We start from the raw sequence: 21,885 nt of genomic DNA, 5'->3' as shown, positions 1-21,885 counted from the left end.
TGTGGTTTAGAAAATAAAAAACGAAAGAGTTTTCAGCACAAAGAATGATATACAGTAAGTAATGAAATGCCAAATTTATTAAACATATACTCTGAAATGAGATATTAGATCGAGAGAGCCACTAATCAATATCATGCACCTTCATCCTTGTTCATTAATTACAGTGCAGAGTGAACAATCCAATCAATCATTGTTTATTTTCACTAGGTCCTTAAATTGAAAGGGCAGGTGCTGTCAGTGATGTACCGCTTTCGAACAAAGAGCAGAGAGTGGCTATGGATAAGAACAAGCAGTTTTACTTTCCAGAATCCCTATTCAGATGAAATTGAGTACATTATCTGTACCAACACCAATGTAAAGTAAGTTATCGTAAATTATTGTATTCATTTGTGATCTATCCGGGTTACAACTGTACAAGCTATGTGCTGAAAATAAAACTTTGTATTCAAAATATAATCAGTATTTACATTCCTGTATGAGGCCATACTTTGACGAAGAAATTACGACAGAGTTGCTTCAGTTAGAAGCAAATCTGGTATTTCCTGCCCACTAGCTCTATGGAATTTATCATTTTACATTGTTCTTGCACACGTTTCTCATTTTCATTCGTTTACTGGCTGCTGAACCTTTCCCAATCTCTGGATATGGCTGCGTAGACCAGCAGTGCTTAATCATCAGTAATCTGTATGGATTGAGAGCTTATTTCTGCCCACACATTCACTTTGTTGCCTTGAGACTGATTGGATAGCTCTTTCAAAGAGCTGGCACAGGCACGATGCGCCGAATGGGTGTAGGATTTTATGAGTCCATCATTCTGTGGGTTCACTGATCTTGACTGAGCAGCAGTAAGGCGCTGTAAGGGATTTAATGGCTTTTGGGCAACGACTTGAAAGTGCGTCTGTGTATATTTGTCTGGTAATAATCCTTGTAATAATTGCAATAATCCCTCAAGAAAAAAATAATAAAAATTGGTCACTTCAATCCACGACTGTTTGTGGGACACTGCTGTGCGCAATTGCCTGCCGTATTTCGCCCACAAATACAGTCAATTCACTTTACAGTCTAATCTGTGAAGTGCTTTGAGACGTCTAGAAGACGTGAAAAGCGCTATATCAAATGCAAGGATGATTATTATTATTGTTGAGAGGTTAGCGAAAACCATCTTTCCAATATCCCTGTGCTTTTCGTTCTCCAGTATCAGCCCTCGATAAACTTATTCAATATACTTTTGAACTTTTCAGATTTATATTTTTCTAACTTTAAGATGTCAGGGAAAAGTAACTCTAATTTAGAACGTGTAATTGATGGAACCTTATTGTATAAATGGAAATGGATCAAGATTTAGCATATTGTTTCATTTTACTGTTCCAATTTGTAACCTCTTTATAGAGTATATCTTAAAACTGAATCTGTCTGAAGAAAGAAAAAACTTTGTATTCTGCTTGTGACTATGAGTACTTATATAATTGTCTGGTGATGCAATTCTTTTCCACTGGCCTGACTGCAGGGGACAGTATTACTCTTGTGCTTTAAGTTTGGCTCACTCCCGTTGCAAAGGTTTCTTGAGGTTACCAAATTTGCTGAGGAGACACAATAAACAGGAGACACAATAAACAGGCATTGTCACAGTTTAAATAAAACTTGACTTACTTCAATCTGAATTCCATCTTGCCCAAATACAGATGAGGAGATTTGTTCAGCATTCTTTACAGCAAGGATTTACAATTTGATGTCAAATTTCACCATGAATTATGATTTAATGTATGTTTTGTGAAGATTAAAGTCTGATAGCATTGTTACATGCAATACCTTATCTCAAATCTGTGGAATACAAAAAGTATTCAAATATGTAAGAGCGCCAGAAATGCATTTTCTCACTTGCAGAAATCATAATCCTGCCAGATGACTTTCTTGGGCCCATCTCTAACTTCTCTATTCCATTCCTCACCTATTTCCATTTCAAGCAAAACACAGCCTCTAATTACATTTTTAAAAATATGTTTCATACACCTCACAGCATTTTCTCCACAGTTTGACTTTCTTTCCGGCAGAGATTCTGTTAATCGTAAAGATGAATTTAGGTGAAACTTATTCATCAGACCTCCTGTTCTATTAATTTTCAATTGATTTTTGTTTGAATAGCTGATAAGTTTATCAAGTTTTTCAATGGTTTAAAAGTACCAATGTAAATTTGTGAATATTTATAAGACCATAAGACGTAGGAACCAGGCGTAGGCCGTTTGGCCCCTCGAGCCTGCCCTGTCATTTAATAAGATCATGGCTGATCTTCTAACCTAACTCCGTTTGCCCGTCCTATTCCCATATCCCTTAATCCCTCTATCCACTATTTGTTTTAACTTTACCGCAAGATGTTGTTTCTTTAAGTCCATTTGACATAAATCTGCATTATGCTGACCCATACCTCTGTGTTCCTGCTATCTGCCACAGTTGAGTAATAGTGCATTGTGCTGAATCAAGATTATGTTCATCTTTGAATGTCTTTCAGACAGTTTTGACAGAATGGGGCTTCAAAATAATTGACCTGGTGTAATTTATAGTAATTAAAAGTGGCAGTTTTCTTTGAGGTAGCAGTTATGATAGGTTCATTTAAATTGATTGTAGATACGCTTTTGTGATTCATTGATGCATAAAATAGTTTGACCACACTTTTGGGGGTAGTTATAGGTCAGTGCCTACAATTGCTTAAGATTGGAATATTTTGAACTGCTTTAAAATGCAAACCATCTGTGATGCTATTGCAATGTCAACTCAACGTTTTTAAAAAAAATTAATTGGTAGATAATGTTTACTGTTAGATATTGTTTACTCTTTTAATTAGAATATTATAATTCTAATGAAGAAAGCAAAGCCATTTTTAACCAACTGCTGTGTGAAGTTCATTAAACCATTTTCAACTGTTTCTAGAAGTCAGTGAACTTAATTAATTTATATTAAACCATGCTTACAAATTCCAGAAAAATGTTGATGAGATGTTTGAACATAAACTCAAGTTTGCAACACGAGAACTGTCATGACATGTATGAAAGCTTTTCTCAAAGCTGTTTAAAGTAATTTAATATTTAAAGAACAACTGCTGAACGTGGCATATTTTTGGTGATCCGGTTTATAATTTTTAATGCTGCAGTCAGTAATTTCGATGAGTTGTAAAATTAGACCTCGACTCCAAATCATAGTCTTTTATAAATGTAACGAGCTAGAAGCCCATCTCAAAACAGCTTGATTTATTTTTAGTTGATGACTAATTTGAATAATGTCATTATGAATTTGCTTCCATTTGTGCTTAAATTCTACATTACAGACAACTCCAACAGCAACAGCAAGCAGAGCTTGAAGTTGTTCCAAGAGAGGGGCTAACATCCTATGACCCTTCCCAGGTAGTACAAAGAATTCTCACAAGTACAGTGCTACTTTAAAGGAAGTTTAGCGCATCAAATGAGATTGTATATTATTGCTGAGAATATGTTATTATACAATTAGCTTGTATAAATAAGGATAACTTTTAGAAAACATTTTCTGTTGCAAAGATCACGGCTTGCATTTCAGAAGGAATTGGTGGCATCAACGATTCATGTAGCTATTTCTTGTAAAGGTCCCTGTTCCAACTGTGTCTGCAAACGTTCAAGAGCACGGGAAGTCTATTGACAAATCAGATCCATTATTTGCTCAAGACAGGGACCCCAGGTTCACAGAGATCTATACAGGTATTTCACCGGGTGAGTATATTTTTTGTATACTTTGTGTCTTATCGATAGTATGAATCAAATTTTTCTAATTCTCCTTTGCTGCAATGACTAACAACCAAATAATAATTTCAAGTCAGAACAAACAATTATATTGTTTCAAAATACTTAAGAAGCTGTTTCATCCCTTCACAGATTTTTCTTCTGTCAAAAATATTCTTGAAAGTGAGTTTCTACAGATATTATACAGCAACTGTGTGAAAGGTTCAATATTGTGAAGCTTTGAAATATGATTTCAAAGATTAATAGGTAGAAAAAGGGCTACTGCAATACAAACCTTTTGTAGGTTTGGGAACAAAAAAGCAATATATCTTATCAAATTCACATGCCCACAAAATATACAGTCAATGCACTTTACAGTATATTCTAAAACGCTTTGTGATAAGATGCTATATCAAATGCAATAATTATTATTGTTGTAACCAGAGTTCCCAATTAATTAACGCTTCTCATTTGATTTTTTTATTTGCTCACTAGGAAGGATTGTTTCTTTAATAAAATCACAGATGGTGGTTACTCAACTATTCATAAGAATTCATAGAAAAGCAATTCCAGACTCAAAGAATAACACACACGGTGTTGATATATTTTCCATATTTAGTGGCAATATACTATTAAATAGGCATGCACTTAAAAGGAGCTGAAAAACACTTATCTTGTCCTTCATAGTTCTAGCTAAAGGGGTAGAACATTCATGAATGACAAGTGGATATTGCGGATAAATAGTACATGCTTCAAGGAAAGCTATATTTAATCTGTCTGTCATTGCCTGCTTTAGCTTTACTCAGTAAACAAATACCCTGACATGTTACACTACTTTTTTCCTCCAAAATGAAATATTAATCTACTCCAATCCTCTCGTAACTCCCATGTGCCCAATTTCATTAGCTACTTTGTTAACTGCCAATTTATACCGTCTAACTGGCCCCAGTGTCTTAACTTTTATTGGCCTCAGGCAATCTATCAGCAGTTTGGTCGTGATCACAATTCTACTTAAAATGTTCACATTTCGACTCCAAATGTCAAGCTTTGCAGTGATTATACAGGCTCCAGTACGTAGGAGTGAGCTATTTTCAATGTCGGGTACAATTTCCTTATGCCAACCAAAATCAGAAGAAATGGAGAGGAGATTTTACGTAAGATTGGGAAAGGAAGAGGAAAGAATGACTGGCTCAGTAATGACCTTCCACAGTGTGAGTGAATTGAGATGTGTTTCCGTATAGGATATGGTGGAGAATGCTGCTGGATGAAATTGGGGAATATAAATCAGTGTAGAAAAAGAGGAAAGACTCAGTAAAAAGAGTTATAAAGGTCAAATCAGCAGTAAAGTCAAATCACTCAAACTAAAATTGAATCGCCAATGAGATGTGCACTTAAGACACTGGTCCTCCTTGATCTCTCTGCTACCTTTGATACCATTGACCACTGTATCCTCCACCGCCTCTCACCTCAACTTTCATGGTTCTGTCGAATGGTTCCTACCTCTCACACCGTCTCCACTTCATCACCACAAACGGTTTCTCTCGCGCCCGCACCATCTCGTGCTCTGTCCATGGTCCACTCCTCATCAATATCTATATCTTCCTTCTTGGTGACATCATCCGCAGACATGGGGTCAATTTCCACACGTATGCGGATGACATCCAACTCTACCTCTCTGCCTCCACCCTCGACTCCAGGACCACTGCTTTTCTGACAAGTCCTGGATGAAAGCTAACTTTCTACAGTTGAACGGTAACAAGATCGAAGCCCTCCTGATTGGCTCCCGTCAGTGCCTCCACACCTCAGGCACTGACAGCATCGCCATCCAAGAATGCACACTCCACCTTACTGGCTTCCTCACTGACAGGCCTTTAGCCACTCTGCCCCCACCCTCTGGAACTCCATCCCGCAGTCCCACCGCCTCGCCACCTCCCTTGCCTCCTTCAAGACCCGTCTCAAGGTCCTCTTCTTCAACCGTGCCTTCGATCACCCTCCTTCTCCCCCTGCCCTTCACCCTCCCCAGATCCCGACCCCCATTTCGGGTCCGAAACACTGATTGTCCAGGGCCTTGAGTCATCCACCCGACGTGAAAGGCACAAGACAAATGTAATTTTGTTCTTGTTAAAAATCAGAAAATGCATGTAAAAACAGGATGAAGCAGAGTAATTTATAAGGCAATGAAAAGCTTGTTCAGTTGAAAGGTATAGAGTAAGTTAGCTTTCAGACAGTTTCCATCTAGCCTTAAGTGTCTTTTTTTTTACAAATTTAGTATTGGTTGAAGTACAGTACCTTGCTTGCAATTTTTTAATTCATTTGCTCACTTATTAACTTTGATATAACATCAATGGGGAGAATTCCACCTGGGTCTAGATTTACATTATGCAGCATTTCAAAAGTGTTCAGAAGTTTAGTCTTAACTTTGAAGTTGTTTTTCCGTAGTTCTTGAAAGAACTTGTCAGAAAACCAGTATTACAATTAAGACTGAATTTGCCAAAATTGGACACACTGAAATACTACATAAATAGAGTAAATCTAGCCCAGATGGAATTTTTACCCCCACACTGAATGTCTGATAATTTATTCCTTTCATTTCTAAAGGATAATTTCACTGTTTGGATTTCCTTGAGAGAGTCAGGGAGTGGAATGTTACTGTCAGGGAAGCCTTAACATCTCCTGCCTCTCCTGCTGCTGTATTGAATTCATATTGAGAAATTCCATTAGACCAGTCACAAATTCTACTTTTGCTACTTCATTGTTCCCAGGTGGATGGAAGACTCTTCTCCCATTATGGACTGAAAGATCTTGATTGTTTATTCTGAATGAAAAGTTTAAGATTCTTCCTATTAGCTCACTAGGAAGGTTTGCTTAATATTCAAGGAGAACAAAGTGAGGCATGGAGTCTGAGTAATATTGTTGGACCTCAAAGCCCAACACCACAAGATCCTGTCAGAAGATTTTGAGATTTATTTGTAGAGGGAATAAACAATCAATGTAGTAACACGAGTCCAGGGTATTTACCAAGAGTTAGTCAGCAGTGGTAGGCTTTCCTACTATAATATTCTTTTTAGACTGTTGGCCCATCCAACACTGCTATCTGCCCCCCCTATCCACCACACACACACACAGGGCAACATGAATGTGGCTTTGAATTAAGAAACAGTGGGAACTGTCTGTACAGATGCTGAATTCCAGACAGCTTTGCACAGTCTCATTGCCAAAGGCTTTCTGACCATAGAATTTTTGTGTTCAATTCCGACAGTGGGGTGCAGGAATTAGATGGAACACTGTGTACTAAAGGTGGTGGCCACCTTTGCGATTCTGGGTATCAGACTCTTGATATGGTTGGATCTCAGTATTCTTGTTCTGTGGCCTCTGACATAAGCTTCAGCTTCCCGGGAGGCGACATCCTGTTTTGCTGTACGAGCACATAATAATCTCCAGATGTTCACTTCCTGATCATCTTGTGACCGAGCGAGCATACATAATCCAGAGCTAACTTTGATATTATTACCAATATTGTTTTGCTGAACTTTAAATTAATTTGGTGAGAAAAGACGACCTGCAGTGATTTACGCAAGTCTGCCCTGAGCTAGCTGATCAGGCAGGATGGCAGAATGTTGCTGTTGTAGGGAGGAAAGAATCAGCCAGGGTGTCTTGTTCTCATTACTACTGCATCCAGTGACCCCTGCTGGAGGTGCCTATGTATGGATGTTGCCTAAGGACAAGATCAGGCTTGGTTTCAATGCTCCCGCACGAATAATATTCATTTGGGTAAGGAACCAGAGGGCCCCTGTGGAAACAAATGCCTGGAAGAGTTAATGCCTTCATGAGGGTTTAGCAAGGAAAATAAATCATCACGTCTAGTCTGTGAGGAAAATCATCTTTAAAAAAGGATATATTTAAAGCAGAATTTATTCAAAGTATGTATATAAATGTATTTAAAGAATGTAGGCAGAGAATCAAGAGCTGCAGCTTGTCCTTTTTTTAATGCACACCTTGGATTTTCCATCAATGCTGCCATAAATATTTCCATTCTATTCACAAATTAACTAAATAATCTTTCAGCTAGTTATAACTTAAGAGGTGATTCAACTTATGATTTTTAAAAAAATAAATACAGGTGAAAAGAAGACGATGTCTACACCGTCAGCTGCAAGCAGCCAACAGATTTATTCACAAGGAAATTCTTTTCAACCTGGAAGATCAGGACAAACATTTAGGTAAATCTAAGCATACTGGTGATACTTTACTCCTATCGATTTAAGCTGATTTAATTTGAGGCACTTCAGCCAGATCCATTAAAACCATTGTTGTTCACTCATTTTGCCACTGACATGTAACTGGAAGCTTTTCAAGTCTTGGTGTAGCCAGGCATGAAAAGAGAAAGGAGTTTCTCCCGGTGTCTGGGCCAAGAAGCTTCCAGATGAATTGGTTATGCACTCTATAATAGTAAATAGTAAAAATAATAAATTGGTCACTTCAATCCACGACTGTTTGTGGGACACTGCTGAGCGCAATTGGCTGCCGCGTTTCACTCTCAAATATACAGTCAATTCACTTGACAGTATATTCCGTGAAGCTCTTTGAAACATCTAGAATACATGAAAAGTGCTATATCAAATCCAAGGTTTACTATTATATTATGGCTGTTTGTGGGACATTGCTGTGTGCAAATCAGCTGCTGCATTGGCTTTCAAATAAACTGTCACTAGATTGGAAGCCTATCAGATATCTTACTATAATTACTTGGCCTGTCTCAATTCAATGGCATGACACAATCTAAGTTTTGCGTTTGTCTCCTTAGATAGGCTGTTTATAGGAAAGGGAAATGCCAGGCTGGCACAGAACATGCATATTTTTGAAGTGAGAGTTAAGGTACATTGTTGGAATAGTTTGGAGGGTGCTGTATTTTGCAGCTAATCCAAACTGTTCGTCACATTTAGAGTTCTAGATGTTGATTCATATTGTAAGAGAAATCTATTGGTGTTATCCCTATCTAGACGATCCCGTAAAAATGATATAAAATAGAAGACTAAAAGAAAGCATTCCGCCCAATTTGATGCCAACTAATTAGTCATGAGGAATCTCCTTGATCAGCATTCTTATTTCACATCTACAGCAAATAATGGGAGAAAAATGGATATATATTAGTTAAATTGTAAATTAAGCCCTGTGTTTAAGTTTGGCTATAAATAAATCATTTTTATAAATGTTATGAACATTTGAAATAAAACAAATATAAATAATAAAACTGTTACTTTAAATCTTTTACAACTATACCAGCTTTTGTAATACTTGAATGTAGTGACTAGTCAACTGATAATGTCTTATATACTCTCCAGCACTTCAATGGTACCTGGTGGAAACATTATTCAACAGGCGTCCTCGGCGGGCCAGATTTTAGCTCAGATATCTCGCCAGTCAAATGCTAATCAGGTTTCTGCAACATCTTGGACTGGAACTCGACCATCTTTCCCCGGACAGGTGCTGTATCATGCTATAGTATAGATTGTCAAACACTACCAAAATCGACTTGAAATGTTTAAATAGGAATTTCGTTTTCTAAAATCATCAATATAATTAACTTTCATTGTGTGTGTTTATAATGGAAACATTTAAAAAATATATATTTTCAGTTTTTTATTGATAAGACCTTGACGTTCCTTGTGTGATTTTGGGGACCACTTTTTTTATGCAATTAAATCTGTTGTAATAGAAAGAGAATTGAGGCACTGGTCTCTTAAAATAGTGCCAAAAATAGCATTATTGGGGTTTCCAAAGTACCTTTTAATGGGATTTCCCATTATCCAATGAGTTGATTGCCTACCTGTCATTACAGAAACACCACACATAACAGTAATTATTGTGAAGCTCTTTGAGACATTTCAATGTAATAAGGTGCTACATCACATGCAAGGATTATTATTTTGAGGAAATGACCTCATCCAGAACAGAGCAGCACCAGAAACAAGGATCAGGAATGCCACCCGCAACTCCAGCTGTCGTTATTTACAAAAATCTTTTCTTTGCTTCGATTGATGAGTTGGCTTGACCCATAGGGTTGCTATCTGTTAAAAAGGCCTTAAAAAACTATATCAATTTTCTTAAAGCATTAGTAGTTGAAGGCTTGTAACAGGATCCCTACTCATCAGATTATCAAACCATACATTAATATTCTGCTAACTGATATTCTCTTTGCTCTATTCTGGAAAGGTTTCAAGGCATAGAAAACAAACAAATAGCCCTAGCTATTTATTGCATTATTTGGAAAAGCTATATGACCACGAGTAACATTGAGGCAATGAAAGCAGCAGTCTCGGTGATCTTTTTGCTTCCGCTATTATAACTATAAATTGCACTCTTCTGTCACGAGTGGGTAAAGAAGGTAACCGTTTCCCACCGTTTAGCATGGTAGGATGAACATCTTTTTTGAAATGCTGCTCTGCACCTTAGAAAATGGGTTATTTCTGTGCATGCACTGGCTCAGTCCTGCTGTGTACATCCATCAAAACCCATCACATTGGAGGTGCACAGCTTGCATAGCGTAGACTTGAGAAGCTTGGTGTATAAATTCAGACTTGGCAACTACAGATAGAGCTGACATGTCAGCGGTGTCGCCAGTGCTGCCTGGGGCAACAAAAAGTTCAAAGCAAGAAAGAGAATTAACACAATTATATAGTGTGTTTCCAAACTACTTTCCTTTGGGTGGGCTGCCCTTTCATTGTGATGATTGGAGCTGAAAATATAATTTATTGATTTTGCTTCTAACTCCATTCCTCCTTATTCATGCTCTCAATAATAACCCCTGCCTCACTGTTTGTTTGGCTCGCAAGGGAGTGACAGAAGTGTCGGAGAGATTAATGTAAGGGTACTAAATGGCTTTCACTCTGAACTGAGGAGAAAGTTGGCTCCAGGAATCCTGTTTTTTTCTGACTTGAGGCCAATTCAACAATTCTCTGTTCAGCCTCTGTTACCAATGAGGCTTTCGGCTGGACACAGAACTGATATTCCACTTTGCCCACCTTGGAGTACAAAGCACATGGAAACATCTTCTGAACACTATGTCGATGAATTTCCATTTCCTGATGCTGTTTGAGGAAACGCCAAGACAATCAATAGACTTGCTCCTTTTAGGTAGTTAATGCAGTTGCAAATCTTTAAGCTGAATGGAATCAAAACAAAGCAAGTAAAAATGACAGTGGATTGCATTTCTTAGTCATGCAAAAAATATTTCAGCTGATTTTATATTGACGTCTGCAAAAGCAAGGAACAAAAGTGTTTGCGGATTTGGAAAGCTTTTGACGTACAAATACTTTGTGGCGTGATAAAATGAAACAATTACTTCATGATGGTCTACTGTAACTTCACAAATATGTTGTAAATAAAACATTCCGTAATGTGTCATTCTCAAAAATATATTTATAGAAATTCTGATCAAAATGTTTCACTGCACTTGTATATATTTATTTTGATCAGCCGGGTGTCTGACACATGCAGAAACCCGTCACCATTGCTTAAGAGTATCCAAACCAAACTGAGAATTCCATGAATCCTACTTTTACAACATAGATTGTTGGAATAGAATGCACACTCTCTTCCTGGAAAAACGCATCATGCTTACCTAATTCCAGAAAGTATTAAGCACAGGTTGGCAAGAGCCAGAGCGTGCGTTGGAGTAACTGCTGGAGTCTAACCAGCTAAAACCACATAGTTTGCCATCCATAGAACAGTTTGGCAAGCTTGCCTGCTGCTTGTCCAGCTAGGACCACCTTACCTGTTAGGGCTTTGGCTTGCAGAGTTAACAGGAGTTGTGTGGGAGGATTTCTGCCCCCAGTGACTGGTTTGCTGGTGCAAGGACTGCTGATGTGCCAGGCTGGCTGTGCTGTCATCAGCAGTGCCCTGGAGTACTGTGGACCCGCCTGGCTCAGGAACCAGACTACCAAGACCTCCACAGAGGGCTGGCTCAATTCCGATGCTCCGTTGCCAGACATTTCACCTTGGAGCCAGTTCAGTTCCGAGGCGACCGCTTACCTCCTTAAACTAGACAATGAGGTCTAAGACACAGAATTTCTAATGGGATTCCTTAATAATGAATCTGAGTTTGGACTCCTGGTAACATAAGTTCGGCAACCCACACAAAAAAAATCCATTCTGACACATTTTACACCTGGAGTAGAGCTTCTGCAGGTCAGTGGGATAAGAATTCTTAATAGAAATCCTGTATTTTATCACCAGTATCTACAATGGCAATCATTAGAATGTTGCTTTGGTTTAGTGGAAAGACTATACCATAGTTCCTTTAACTCTTTCACTGGTAAGAGTAACCTTCTGGCATCATAATGCTGCAGTTCCTTATCTTAGGAAAAAGAAACAGATGGTGATCCTTTGCAGCTGTATAAAACGGATGTGCATTGTGATACGTTCTCCCTTTGCAAACAATGGCTGTAACACATGTAGAAGTCTTCCTGCTTTAGTAAAGATACCTCGTCATTGCACTCTTTCCTGGTGTTTGTCAACATCAGTATGTGTTGAGATGTGTTGCAATTGAAAATGATCTATGTTCCCTTTGCCAGTAAAAAGTAATTTTGTGTTTAAATTTTCCGAGAAATGGTTTTAAAGTTTGAGCCAGAGAGTTAACTATAGTAGTAACGCGTTAGACACGCAGGATTTAAAACCAGTCTACAGCTGATAAGCAGACAATGATGGTAAGCTTCACCATTAAAGGATCATATCTACCAGCTGCAGGTGCTGGAGCAAGCTGTAGGTAGATATCCCCTTGGATAAACAATGATCTTATCAGGAAATAACCCCCTCACCATCAATTTTGAAAAAAGTCACTCTATCACAATAATGGTAATAACACGTTCCAGGGATCTTGTTAGGCTACTGCAATTACAACCCAAGTTCATGAGTCATTTAATATCCTGTTTTCTGTGTTACTGAGGTGAGAGATTTCCACCCCACCCCCACTCTCTCAGCAAGCCATAAGATTATACAAACCTTGTACTTTGACACAACTGCTGGTTCACCTAAATTTTCTCTGCTTCCACCTGACAAATAAGTTTTACTAGTACAAGTATTGCCTGTAGCTAAGGATCGAAATGTATATCAAAGAATACATTTTACCCCCCGGGCTCGAGAAGCTGATTGTTTGCTATTTTCCAGTTTCTTTGAAGCTCACACAGAGGAAAAGGGGAAAATCAACAGGCATTTGATTTACCTTGGATATTGTTGCTCATCACCGAGAGATTAAATCTAGAGCAACACTGGCAGGGTTCTCGGAGCAAGATGCATGCTCGTCAACTGACCCTGTCACTTGTGTTTCTATATGTGTATATATATATATATATATACACACACACATACATACTGTACATTTGGGAATCTTAAGTCTTATCATGTTCTATAAATGGGTGGCCAAAATCAGGAATTCACCATGTGGTCAACAGCTTTACAAACAATTCATAGCATAATAAGACACAGTAGTATCACCTAATAACACTAAGATTTAAACATTCTGTTTATTCTATCCAGAGAGTAATTAAGGACCAGAACAGGTTTATTGGAAACGTGGTTGAGTCCAAGACACTGGACTCATTTAAACGCAGCTTGATGCTGTGCTGGGAGTTCATGAGGTCAGGTGGGCCGAAGGGCCTTATTCACCCAAACAAAGATTGTGATCTTGTGATCTTCCATGAAGCTATCTGCAAAATACAAATTCTCGTTCTTTTCTATTGAAAGAAAATCAAACTAGTTGCTGAATTTGGTAAATTCTACCCTGAGGGATGGATGATTGTAACCTAAAACTCATTTGAAGTGAAGTGTTTAGGAGTCAGATGTAATTCTATTGGAATCCTGCTCAGTGTTGTGCAATTGTGTGGTAATGTTTTTGTTCACAAACCTTTTTTTNAAGCAAGTAAGATGAGTAAATATAAACAGAACAATAGGTTACAATTTTGTTTTTCGTTATTAAGGATGTATTAAAAGAGCCCGAACTATATAAGTTGAGTTGCAGTACTCTGTGAAGCATAATATGGAAAATATGTTAAACTATTTTGTAACTTCCCAAGTATTCTGACGTTTGTTGACAGTTGCATTCAAGTTGAATTGCTACAACATGTGGGTACTTATGGAAATTGTGGTTGGAAGTGTTTACATAGAGTACAAATACCATTGGATTGAATCTGCAAGTTTGATCTCTGTTTTCCAACTGGATTTTATTTTTGTCAGTGCATTTTTACCAGCCTGTCTATTATTTTGGCAAGCAAATGTACCATTGTGTAGTACCAGCCATGTATGTTAGGATACTGAGAAATCGGAACACAGAGCATCACAAATTTTGACAGGAGTGGGCAGAGTCTATGATCTTGTGATCATCAATCTGTCATCATACTAATTTACTTGGAAAGTATTTCTGAGTCTGACTTTTTCTCAACTTCAAACATGAGCAGAGTTAGAACATGGAATGCTTTCAAGCAAGATTTATTTCAACATTTATAAAAATATTTTCACAGTTCTTTTCATGCATAGTTCAGCACTAAAAAATAAATTCTTTACTTTTCTTGAAACCAAAGAGCTAGTTACTAATATGTAACTCATGCTGCGTGATTCCACACAGCTTCAGGGTCTAATCATGTATAGTCATGTATTTTGATATAACTTCTAATTTGTATTCAGCTTGGCTCTTTTAATGCATCCAAATGTCAACATGATTCGCCTTATTGCCGTTGAAGTACTTTGTGCCAACTGCCTATTGCAAGGAGCAGTACGTTACCTGTAATATAGTTGAGCTGTTGTTGTACCAGTGCTCTTACCTCATTTAAGCAAAGTGACAACTTCAATTTTCCTGCCTAAACTGTATTGTTTAAAATTAAGTTTACGTAAGAATGTACAAGACCATTTGCATTCACCTGGCCAAAGTTTTTTTNATAGAAAAAACACTACCGTCTCTCATAGCGTTCAATCAGTTTCTTTGCCATAGCTAATTCTCTCTTGAATATGCTGCTTTCTATCATGCAGTCAATTCTGATTTTTATTGATACTTGTTTAGATTTGAGCTATTTCCATTGGCAATAATAATAATAAAGGTGATGTCCTTTTTTAGCAAGTACCATCGCAGTCTGGTAAGACTCAGTCACCAACGTTTGCTATGGGCTCAAGTCACACGTTTCCAGCAGACCCATCGACATTCAGCCCTCTCTCCAGCCCAGTGTCTACATCTTCACCCGGTGGACCTTCCTACACCAGTCTGGGAAATCGAGCTGCTAGCTTTGGTAAGCAGGAAACTTTCTGAGCTCATCACCGAAATGCAGTAATTGAATTGGCGTGAGTTTCCCTTGCATATTTACCCGGAAATTCATGGCTTGTAATTAGAACAGTTAGAATTCTAGGAGAAAATGTCTCTTCATTTCAACTTAGGTATCATTTGAAATTTTGTAAATCTTTTCCATTTTCCTAATTCATTTATTTTTTTCTCTTTTTTTGGACTCCTCTTGTCCCAGACTTGCAGGGCTAGCTAACAGCGAAAATTATTTCTTATCTCCTTATCCCTTTACACATGCCAGCAAGTCGAGAGAGATTCCTGTCTCTGCATGCTGACTGATGCGACGTTGAATAAAAGACAAAGCTTACTGACAGACATTTTCAGCATACTAGCAGTACATTCAGCTATCGTGATTGTATCAATGCTAACACTGCTTTTATTAAGTCACCACTTTTTGTTTGTGCCACTTTTCAGTTCTTTCCTTCTCATCCCTCAATGTTCTTTTTACTTTTTAGGCGCTTATTCAGTTTCTTTTTGAAGGTTTCTATTGATCCCACCTCAACAGCCATAGGCACTAATGAATTCCACATCCTTTAAATGAAGAAATTCTTTTCCAACCATTTTGTTTACTAATTAATACCCTAAAAACAAATATACAGTCATTCACTTTACAGTATATTCTGTAAAGTGCTTTGAGATATCGAGAAGACGTGAAAAGTGCTATATCAAATGCAAGGATTATTATTATTCCCTATTTTTTATTTAACTATATTTCACTTTTTACACATTATACCTCTCTACTTATTGTAATTCTTATTTTATAACTTTTACTAAGTTTAAAATAAATTACTTAACTTTCTTCTCCATGCTCTGTATAAAAACAATATTTCAGTATAACCGTATTAAAACAATATTATTTTTGGATAAAAAACAAGTTTAAAAACTGGTCTTACAACCAAGTCTGACCAGACCATATCACCGATAGGAACTTGTTAGCCTTTGATAGAAAAATATTATTATATGAGTACTTTGGTTAGCATCACAGAACATGAAAACACAGAATTGTTTGAACTGGGAGAAGCACATTTTCATAGAATTAAGGGTTAAAATGTCAGAACTGTTTGGATGTTGAAAAGGCTGTTTACACATGCATATGATTTTATAAATGGAATAAGTTGTTGTGAAATGGGGTTTTACAATACAAAAGGAAAGCTGATATCATAAAATCCCTTCATAATCCATTTTGAAAGTTGAAACAATCTCCATCTAAAATTAATTGACTTATCAATTGTAGAAATCTAGCTAGTAGCTGCTTTGCTAGTTGGAAAATAAATGCAATTGCGAAAACACTAATTTGATTTAAGTGCAGAAAATTTTTAAAAAGGGCAAGGTAACCAAATACACACTTGTTTTTATCGATTGCGTTCTATCTATTATGATTGAAATAAATGATTGAAATAAACAGCTCCAAAATATTCCTAATATGAAATTACTCTGGTGGGATAGTCACTGTATTACCCGAGTACCAGTTGTGACTGTTGCAACTGAAAGTCTGCATCCAACATGTTTCTGTGACAGGGCCAATACTAAATGGTTGTATAACCTCCAGTTTACACTGTTAACACACTCTAGATGTGATGAGTCTTGTATATTTAATTGGATTTAATTTGCTATACAAACTCAGTCTACAAGAAGTGGTCAATCACAGTATTATTCTCATAATTCCACACAAAAAAAAATTATGCGTTAAGTGGCGCCCTCCAGGTTCAGGAGTCAGTTTTACGGTGGGACTGCATGAAAGGCTGATAAGCTCCAAATTAGTTCTAAACTGTTGACTTTGTCTTATGAGCTGAAGTTAAATTTGCATTTGCTTTACTTGCATTATATTGCTTTGTATGTCTGATGCAATGAAATACCATTCACAGGTGAGAGTGGACAGAATAGTGGACAGTTCCAAGGCAGATCATCAGAGGGATCAGCTGTCTGGTCTCAGTGGCAAGGCCAACATCACAACCAGCAAACAAATGAGCAGCACACTCACTCACAGCCTGGACAGCCTGAGGTGTTCCAGGTAAGTAGAGCTCAATTTTATAGATTTGTAGAAATGTTATTACAGGGCAATCCTGTTGTAAAACTCATTGTAAAGTAGTCGATTTCCGGGTCACTGGGTTACGCCAACATTACTCCCTGTGTACGTATGCTTTGTGCTTCACGAATAAAGTGGCATCAGCGATGCCTCATGCACATGTGCACAGGAAGTTGCATCAGTGACAACCTGACGACTCAAAAGTTGCCCTTTTTACACGGGAAGCATTGGTGCAACATGAAGGAACTGATGTCAGTGACAACCTTATGATCTGGTTATTTTTCTACATTTCGGATAATGCAGCATCTGAGACTTTGGACCTGGTCAATTATGCTCATAAAGGAACTGTCCTGTAATTACTTTGTTTCTGAGAATTGGTGACTTGTTGATTTATCTGACTTCCGAGATTATGTTGTCAGCAATTTTTGAACCTGCTTAATTGAGCTCAACAAAGGTGATCAAATCAAAATTCGAAATCTAGTGATGTGGAAGTCACTTTTTTCACAATTATGCCACATCAATTTGTCATTTGGGCCTAAAAAGTGGCTCTTTGGTGTATAACCAGAGTGCAGTAATATTTTTCTTTTAAACATATTAAACTGTTCATTTTGAGACAATTATTAGCTTGGAAATGTATTATATCTTGTATATTGGTATTTGTTCTATATTAGTTATTTATTTTGTGGATTATTATAGGAGCTAATAATATAGCACAATGATGTTATGTTTTAGTGCTTTGTCGAGACATCTCTTGATAATATTTTTGTTCGTTCACAAAATTGGCCTAGAAATCTAAATATTTGAAGATCCAAATAAATGCTTAATTGATTGATTGTTTTCTACTTGCAGGATATGCTATCAATGCTTGGAGATCCAACACAGGGCACTGGAAATTACAATAATGAGGACTTTGCTGATCTAAGCATATTTCCACCATTTTCTGAGTAAACAAAAATTAGTGGATGCGAAAATAATTCTCTCACACACAAGTCCAATCTTTAACTTATTGAACTCATTTGAGAAAACTGCGACATTGACTTTAAACTGAAGTTTAATTTGAATACGATTAACCTGAGTCAGTGAATTGTGGAAACTGGAACAATTTTAATTAATCGTCTAATTTGGTGTGTATATGTGTGTTTGAGCATATCTACGCATCAGTGACTGTGTTCACTTGCCTTTTTGAAGGGCAGGGGGATCTGGTCATGTTGGTATCCATTAAAAATAATGCCATATGCACTTCAGATCCATGCCTTAACCATCATATCTTGCAGACAACACTGCAGCCTGTGGAACTTTTTTATTTGCTCTAGCTTTTTTACATACAATATATAAAAGCACACTTAGATCTGTTGTATCTAGGCAATCTTTAATGGTGTTCTTCAATCTTATTGAGTAAGGAAAATTATTTTATTAAGATTAATAGAGCTAACAGGGAAGTCCACGTGCTGTGCAAAAAGCAGCATATTCAAGAACTAAAAAAAAATGTAAAATACAATATTAGGCCCAAGTGGAAGCACGATTTAATTATTAAACCTATAGCAGCATAGTAGGCTAGTCATTTTAACTTGGTATTTACTCTTTGCAAGGTTACTGAGACATTGCATTCTAACAGTATAAAAAGATTTAATAAGCAATCCTCAATTTAAATAACAAATGGAATCCACCTTTCAAAAATGTGTCCATATCTATTTGCTGCAATGTGATTTACTATCACCTGGTCTACGGTATATTCTTTCCCTCTCCCATCCCCTTCCCAATAGTGGAGAGAGCTATTTTGCACAAGCTAATTTTCTGTTTTCTGGCAATGGAATGGTCTTGGACCCTCTATGTATATAACATTGTACTGTAACTTTTATTAGAGTGAATGCCTGATTTATACCTTCCACTCCACATCACATTTGAGACCTTTTTAAAGAAAAGCTAGCACCAGATTTTAAAGTCTTGCTCATGTACAACTCAAGATATCCACGGAACACCAAAATTGGATATAAGTTTTTAATGTTGAGAAAGAGTTAATCATGCAACTGACTCCTTAATAATATTTTAATTAAAAAAATGCTTCCTGGGCATCCAGTGCCACAGCCCAGCAAATTAAACTGTTCCTGAAACTATCTCATCTCATCCAGGTGGTGTCAGGAGTGGGGCTCAATGTGATGATTCCTGTTGACCAAACCATGTTTAATAATGAATTATTTCAGCAATTTACCCTTTCAAACCACCCCTCCCACCTTAAATTTGCAGTATTAAAACAATTTATTTAGAAAACAACCACTATCCATAACATTGAGTTGGAACTCAGCCTTAAAGTATTGATTGTAATGTCAAATAATTGTCAGGTTTCAGCATTATGTTGCAACACTCCTTTCGAGATTTATTTAAAGCATCAAGCTACGCCAAGCTGATGTCTAGTAAATACTTAGTAGAAAATAATAAATAATAATAATAAATAAATAATAAATCTGTCCGTTTTCTATCGTTTGCATGAGATTAATGCTTCTAATTTCTGTAGAATTTTGTGCGCAGCTAAAAAGTAAAACCATGGTTGTATATAGCGTATTATACATGTAGTAAACCAGCTGTTTTTAGATCTGTATTTCTGAGTGTTTTGTAAGTACTTTTGATGTATTTTGACATAGTGTAGCATTCTAATATTTGCTAAAGTGTTTTTATTTTTGTATGCTGCAGTGCCATTCCATGTAAAACTCTTAACGTGTATTATTTAAAGCAGAAATTGGAAGAAAATTAACTGCACTGATAAATATTTATAATGTTTATCAGGATAATTGGCTCAAAATGTGATCATGAAGAGTTTTGTATATGTTAGGATAACGTTAACAACTGTTTCTTCTAAAATATCAAGCTATTTTAGTGGAATGTTTACTGAAGACAAAGTTAAACACAGGTTATTATAATCATCTAATTTAGGTTTCGAAAGAATTTGTACAAATGAATTGTTGACTATGAATAACACTAATCTTCTTCACACTATTTAAGTCAAAGGTACAGAATCACTGACAATTTTACTTATCGTCATCTTTGCACATAAAATCCACCTTTATACAATGGAAAACAGATGCATACCCAGGTACACATAAAAGTGGCATTCACATACTCTAAGTCACGACACTCAAATTTTGACTTAGTTGGCATGATTTCCTACTAATCTTCCTTTAAAAAAAAATTGGAAATCATAAACACAGCCAACGTTTCAGGCCAATTTGTAGTGTTCACTGACCAAGAAAAGGGTTGAAAAGTCCCAACAAAAGCTTCAAACAAAAGCTTCGGCTGCCAGGTTCAGGGTGGCAATTTCTTTCATGAATTTGTTGGTGAATCAATTAACACAGCAACATGCAATTTGTGAATGTCGCATTTTAGATCCCATTATATGCAAAAAGAAATGATGGTTATAAAGATAGAATAGTTATCTTGATGATTTATTTCACTTTTTTTTAAACTATATCTAATTGATATTTATGTATATTTATTGTAATGTGCATAGTGTAGTTATGGATCTTGCTATAATTAACTAAGATAATTAGTAAAAACACATTTCCAACTGATGTTCATATACACGACAGTATTTTGAAGACTCAACACAAAGCCTTATACTTAACTTTACTTGATATTGTTCACTAGATAGCTCTCCTATTTCTGTAGCCTGGAGTTTTAAATTACAACTGATTAGTGTAGGTCGTGAACCTGTTTCAGTAAGATTTACGATATGATTATTGATTTCTTATATTTTCTTTTTCTGTGTGAAAGTTCAATTGTAGTGGACACAAATGACAAATAGTTTGTATATTAAACTGATACCTAAACATTATGCGTTAACATTAGCCAACATTTTTTAAAAAAAAATCATGTTATTATCCATACCATGAATATGGTCTTTAAAACATTGGTATATGTAAAAAGAGCAAAAGGTCCAAATGTCAGATTTAGTGTAGTATGTGTCTATGTGTATTGCTGGCAACTAAGCCAAATTAATAGAAATTGTCTCTTTGAACATCTGTGTATGTATACAGGAACTTGGTTTAATTGTTACTGTGTTCAGATGTAGTACACATATCAATGTAAAGCCTTTGTTGGTTCCCTGTGTTTTGCAAGGATCTGTCTCTCAAGGCAGTTGCCAGGGATCACATTTAAAATCAAGATTGCTTCAAATGTGATTTTTGTCAAACTTGCAAAGATTAGTATTTCATTTGTGCCTGTAACAGTGAATGTTTGCTAAAGCTAGTCTCAATAGCTTGTTGTCTGATTATAGTCATAAAATTGTGTCAGTAGAAATAGATTAGTACCTTCAGCTATTAACTGCTAGTTTTTTGTGTACAGCAGATTGAGATTTCTTCCATCTTAAGTGGATCCTTTGCTCAGTGAATGTACATGCAGTATTTATAATTACTGTATAAATAAATGTTACATTAAACTTTTGTTGAATTTCTGTGTACTTTTCTGGATGTGTTTATATAGTACAATACATTATATAACAAGATGGATACAAGTGGATTCAATTTTGAGCTGGCCTGAAGACAAGTTCACTAGACAGAAGGTGGCAAAAAGTCTAACGGGATGTTGGCATGATTACAAGAAGTATAGAATATAAGAGCAAGAAATTACTGCTGCAGTTGTATTGAGCACTCATCAGACCTCATTTGAAGTGGGGAGAGAGAGAGAACTTCAGAGGGTGGAGGCGGTGAGGATCAGCATTAGCCACGCATTTGCTTGGAAGATCACAGGTAGATGGGAGGATGGAAAATAATTTGTAGGTGTGGATGAGGATCTTGAGGTCG

The 21,885-nt window shown here is 36.7% G+C and overlaps 1 protein-coding gene across 6 annotated transcripts in view; it reads left to right on the top strand.

Annotated features, from left to right (window-relative positions):
* Window positions 1-21,525, top strand: part of arnt2 (aryl-hydrocarbon receptor nuclear translocator 2) — a 57,169-nt gene extending 35,644 nt beyond the window's left edge. For all 6 annotated transcript variants that reach the window (XM_042344051.1, XM_042344050.1, XM_042344049.1 and 3 more), the window contains 8 exons: window positions 208-359; window positions 3,320-3,395; window positions 3,611-3,734; window positions 7,864-7,963; window positions 9,086-9,227; window positions 14,848-15,016; window positions 16,932-17,077; window positions 17,942-21,525. In XM_042344051.1, the coding sequence (XP_042199985.1) occupies window positions 208-359; window positions 3,320-3,395; window positions 3,611-3,734; window positions 7,864-7,963; window positions 9,086-9,227; window positions 14,848-15,016; window positions 16,932-17,077; window positions 17,942-18,040 (1,008 nt within the window). In that variant the 3' untranslated portion in view covers window positions 18,041-21,525. The remainder of the gene's footprint in view (window positions 1-207; window positions 360-3,319; window positions 3,396-3,610; window positions 3,735-7,863; window positions 7,964-9,085; window positions 9,228-14,847; window positions 15,017-16,931; window positions 17,078-17,941) is intronic.
* Window positions 21,526-21,885: the final 360 nt, after the last annotated feature.

Source organism: Callorhinchus milii, unplaced genomic scaffold (assembly GCF_018977255.1).
Source record: "Callorhinchus milii isolate IMCB2004 unplaced genomic scaffold, IMCB_Cmil_1.0 Scaffold26, whole genome shotgun sequence".
Taxonomy (NCBI): Eukaryota; Metazoa; Chordata; class Chondrichthyes; order Chimaeriformes; family Callorhinchidae; genus Callorhinchus; species Callorhinchus milii.
Note: the sequence above shows the minus strand (reverse complement) of the source record. Positions and strands in the feature narration are given on the sequence as shown.